This window comes from Perca flavescens, chromosome 8 (genome assembly GCF_004354835.1).
Source record: "Perca flavescens isolate YP-PL-M2 chromosome 8, PFLA_1.0, whole genome shotgun sequence".
Classification (NCBI taxonomy): Eukaryota; Metazoa; Chordata; class Actinopteri; order Perciformes; family Percidae; genus Perca; species Perca flavescens.
In genome coordinates this window covers 37,163,620-37,167,959 of record NC_041338.1, presented here as the reverse complement: position 1 = coordinate 37,167,959, position 4,340 = coordinate 37,163,620, and the positions used below count along the sequence as shown (strand labels likewise).

At 40.3% G+C, this 4,340-nt stretch overlaps 1 protein-coding gene across 1 annotated transcript in view; it reads left to right on the top strand.

The window, feature by feature from the left end:
* Positions 1–1,431: 1,431 nt before the first annotated feature.
* Positions 1,432–4,340, top strand: part of LOC114560128 (proline-rich protein 5-like) — a 27,306-nt gene continuing 24,397 nt past the window's right edge. The window contains exon 1 of the mRNA XM_028585279.1: positions 1,432–1,566. Within this exon, the coding sequence (XP_028441080.1) occupies positions 1,445–1,566 (122 nt within the window). The 5' untranslated portion in view covers positions 1,432–1,444. The remainder of the gene's footprint in view (positions 1,567–4,340) is intronic.

Below are 4,340 nucleotides of genomic sequence, written 5' to 3'. Positions count from 1 at the left end.
CTCTCTCTCTCTCTCTCTCTCTCTCTCTCTCTCTCTCTCTCTCTCTCTCTCTCTCTCTCTCTCTCTCTCTCTCTCTCTCTCTCTCTCTCTCTCTCTCTCTCTCTCTCTCTCTGTCTCTCTCTCTCTCTCTCTCTCTCTCTGTCTCTCTCTCTCTCTGTCTCTCTCTCTCTCTCTGTCTCTCTCTCTCTCTGTCTCTCTCTCTCTCTGTCTCTCTCTCTCTCTCTCTCTCTGTCTCTCTCTCTCTGTCTCTCTCTCTCTGTCTCTCTCTCTCTGTCTCTCTGTCTCTCTCTCTCTCTGTCTCTCTCTCTGTCTCTCTGTCCTCTCTCTCTGTCTCTCTCTCTGTCTCTCTCTCTGTCTCTCTGTCCTCTCTCTCTGTCTCTCTCTCTCTCTCTGTCTCTCTCTCTCTCTCTGTCTCTCTCTCTCTCTCTCTCTGTCTCTCTCTCTCTCTCTCTCTCTCTCTCTCTCTCTCTCTGTCTCTCTCTCTCTGTGGTTTTTGAAAGCGAGGCCCAGTGCTCCCTCGTTCTGTAAATAAACGGCTGATCTGGGGTCAGCTGTGCTCCACAGGAAGCTGTGGTCTCGGGGCGTTGAGTTTCTAAATGAATCAGGCGCTGACAACAGGAAGTAGAACCGGCAGAGATGGCCCCCGACAGCAAGACACCTTCTGCCTGTTTAGGTGTCAGCAGGGAAATAAACTAGTTTCAGAATGATGAAGAGAACAGCCTGCCTGTCTGCCTGTCTGCCTGCCTGTCTGCCTGTCTGCCTGTCTGTCTGTCTGTCTGTCTGTCTGTCTGTCTGCCTGTCTGTCTGCCTGTCTGTCTGTCAGACAGGTCTGTCTGTAACTTTTGTGTCACTTTTTCTGACATTTTGTCACATTTTCTGACTTTTTTTCACTTTTTCTGACATTTTGTCACATTTTCTGACTTTTTTTTGTCACTTTTTTTTGTCACTTTTTCTGAGTTTTTGTCACACTTTTTGTCACTTTTTTTTTTTGTGTCACTTTTTCTTTTTTTGTCACTTTTTCTGACTTTTTTCTCACTTTTTCTGACATTTTGTCACATTTTCTCACTTTTTTTTGTCACTTTTTTTTGTCACTTTTTCTGAGTTTTTTGTCACTTTTTCTGACTTTTTTTTGTCACTTTTTCTGACTTTTTTGTCACTTTTTCTGACTTTTTTTTTTTCACTTTTTCTGACTTTTTGTCACTTTTTCTAACTTTTGTGTCACTTTTTCTGACTTTTTTGTCACTTTTTCTGACCTTTTCTGTTGTCACTTTTTCTGACATTCCATGGCAGTCCGTGCGCGTTATCTCTACGATATACTTCAGGCTGTGTGTTTGAAGTGTGACGGTAGGCGCTTTCAGACCCAGCCTTTGTTTCCCACAACGTCACCCTCTCACTCGCTCTACCAACCACTTGTTTTCCTCTTTCTCCTCAGCAGCCAGGGTGCATGATGGGATCTTTCCGGCGCCCCAGGCCTCGGTTCATGAGTTCTCCGGTTCTGTCGGACCTGGCCCGGTTCCACGCCAGCTCGACGTCGCTGCAGCTGTCCAACGCCAGCGTGTGGAACAGGTCAGCTGACTCCCATCATCAGTCTCTGCTCAGGATGCCCTGAGCTGGAATAATAACAATATTTACCCCTGTGTTGTCTTCCCCTAGTCAACGTTTCAAATAAAAATAAAAAAAATCTGTGCCTTTTGTCACATTTTCTCACATTTTTGTCGCTTTTTCTGACTTTTTTTTTGTGAATTTTTCTGACTTTTGTGTTACTTTTTCTAAATTTTTTTGTCACTTTTTCCGAAATATTTTCCACTTTTTTCAACGTTCTATTAGAAAAAAATCCAAAACGTTCGGGAAATGCAACAAAAAGCACTTTTATGACTTTTTGTGACATTTGCTGACATTTATGTCACTTTTTCAAAAAAATTTTGTCACTTTTTATGACATTTGTGTAACTTTTTCTAACTTTTTTTGTCACTTTTTCTGACTTTTTTGTCACTTTTTCTCACAAATTGTCACTTTTTCTCACAAATTGTTACTTTTTCTTACGTTTGTCACTTTTTCTGACTCTTTGGTCACATTTTCTGACAAGTAAAAAAAACAAACTTGGATAAAATTGACAAAAAACGTTCGGGAAAAGCAACGAAAGTGTCAAAAAAAGACGACCGAAACGTTGAAATATAATAAAATGATTATTAATTAAATAAATAGAAGTGTGTATCTGTTCCGTGAGAAAGCTTTCGCCGTTAGAAGTGTGTGTAGAGTCAGTGTCTCAGATGTTATCGCTCGGACTCCATAATAACAACACAGATGTTATCCTCGTGTGTTTAGGACACATGTGCTTAAAACAGAGAGAAAGTGCTGGCTCGGGTTTTCCAGAAACCAGACCGATGAAAACGGGGGTAGGTCACGGTGTGGAGCACCTGGTGCAGGTGTGTTTAGGGCGTGTCCAAATCCACTTTTGCTAGTTTGACGGCAGAAAAAATGCTGTGTGTGTCAGATAAAACAATTATAATCTCTATCCAGATTGACAATATTACATATTAGTGGATAATAGTTAGCTTTATTGAGTTTTAAATGTAATTCCTTCTTAGATGGAGCATTGTATTTATTCGAGTGGATTGCTTGTATTTAATGAAGGGTGTCCACTTGATTGCATGAAGACTTTCTCTGTCATTTCTTTCTCTTTTACCCTAATCGATATGTTTATTTTGGACCATTGCCTTTTTATTTTTTATTCACTTTGGAGTCTTCCTTTTTTAAGCTGTTGAATATTTACGATAGCCTCAGCTACGCGACACAAGACACATTTAGTTTTTAGGCCCAGTGCCTGAAAGTGTTTTTATGGTTCTTGTTTTGTTAGAAAAGATGTGAAGCTAGTTTTCCATTAGCCTTGTCCAATGTAGCTGCTGATGCATTGTTCTAAAGGGTTGTCCTTAGTGTCTTTTTTTATTTTATTTTATTTTTTTTCTATTTTTTTTTATTTTACCTTTTATTTAACCAGGAAAGTCCCACTGAGATTTAAAAACCTCTTTTTCAAGGGAGTCCTGGCCAAGAAGCAGCAAAAGAGTTTCAAACATACAATACAATTACATACACATTATGAAAAACACTTACAAAGGATCGACTCGAGTGCTCTCAACCTGGACTTAAAAGCGTTCAATGAAAGTAATTGAGTCAACTTCCAGTCTTTTTGCAACATGTCCCATGTGTGGGGGGCTGAGTGAACAAAAGCCCTTTTTCCCAGTTCTGTACGGGGCAAGTGGAACAGCGAGCAACAAAAGATCATTCAAACGCAAACAATGAGAGCCAACACTCCTCCGTGAGATTAAGTTACAGATGTAGGAGGGCAATCGACCGAGCATGGCCTTTTATAAATGAGAGTATACCAGTGACCCAGCCTCCTGGAGGACAAAGAAGGCCATCCCACTCGAGAATACAGTTCACAGTGATGGGTCAAGACCAGTGTTGGGAAGGATACTTTCAAAACGTATTTCGTTACAGAATACATGCCCACAAATGTAATTTGTAACGTATTCCATTACGTTACTCAATCTGAGTAACGTTATTCTGAATACCTGGATTACTTCAGGATTACTTCCACATTGAATTGTGTTTTATAAGTGTAGGGATGCGGCTATCACATCCAGCTTACTAAACAGGCCTATAATGGTGTGTTCTTTTTATTCCAACTATCTGAATGTGTACCTGAACAAGCAGATAGATTATTGTATTGGTAGTCCCGAACTGCATAGCCTACTACAAAAATCGAACTGCAGTCTGAGCTACCACGAGCTAATTTTAACTAACGTTAGTTAGCATGTCAAACGGGGCTATAGTCTTTAAATCGCTCTGGAGCTAGTAAATCAGCCTCTAGGAGAATGTAAAGTCCCACGTCAATGTTAAAATAGCAAGGTGACCAGTAAACAGCAGACTACTACCCTCGGCTAATTAATAAATAACTTACTTTAAGATGCTTCTTCAGGTTGGAGGTGGAGTCATTTGGAGCTGAAAGGAGGCTGGTTGCTGCCAAGCAGAGGTTGCACTGCACAGTTATATTTCATTCTCCCCGTTCGTTCTTTAATGTGAAATGCTGTTTGAATTTTCCAAGATAGAAACCTATTGCTGCCCCGGCTCTGTCGTGCCGGTTCCGACTCCATTGTGACTGATCACGCAAATAGCTATTTTTTTTCTATTTCATATCGGGGCTTCTGGAAAATGCATTAAGTTGCCTTAATTTATTCAGAGTGAATAAACTCGTGAAACAGAGAAGCATCGTCATGTAATCCACTGATTTTAACAATGTAACTGTATTCTAAATACCAACTATTTAAATTGTAACCGTA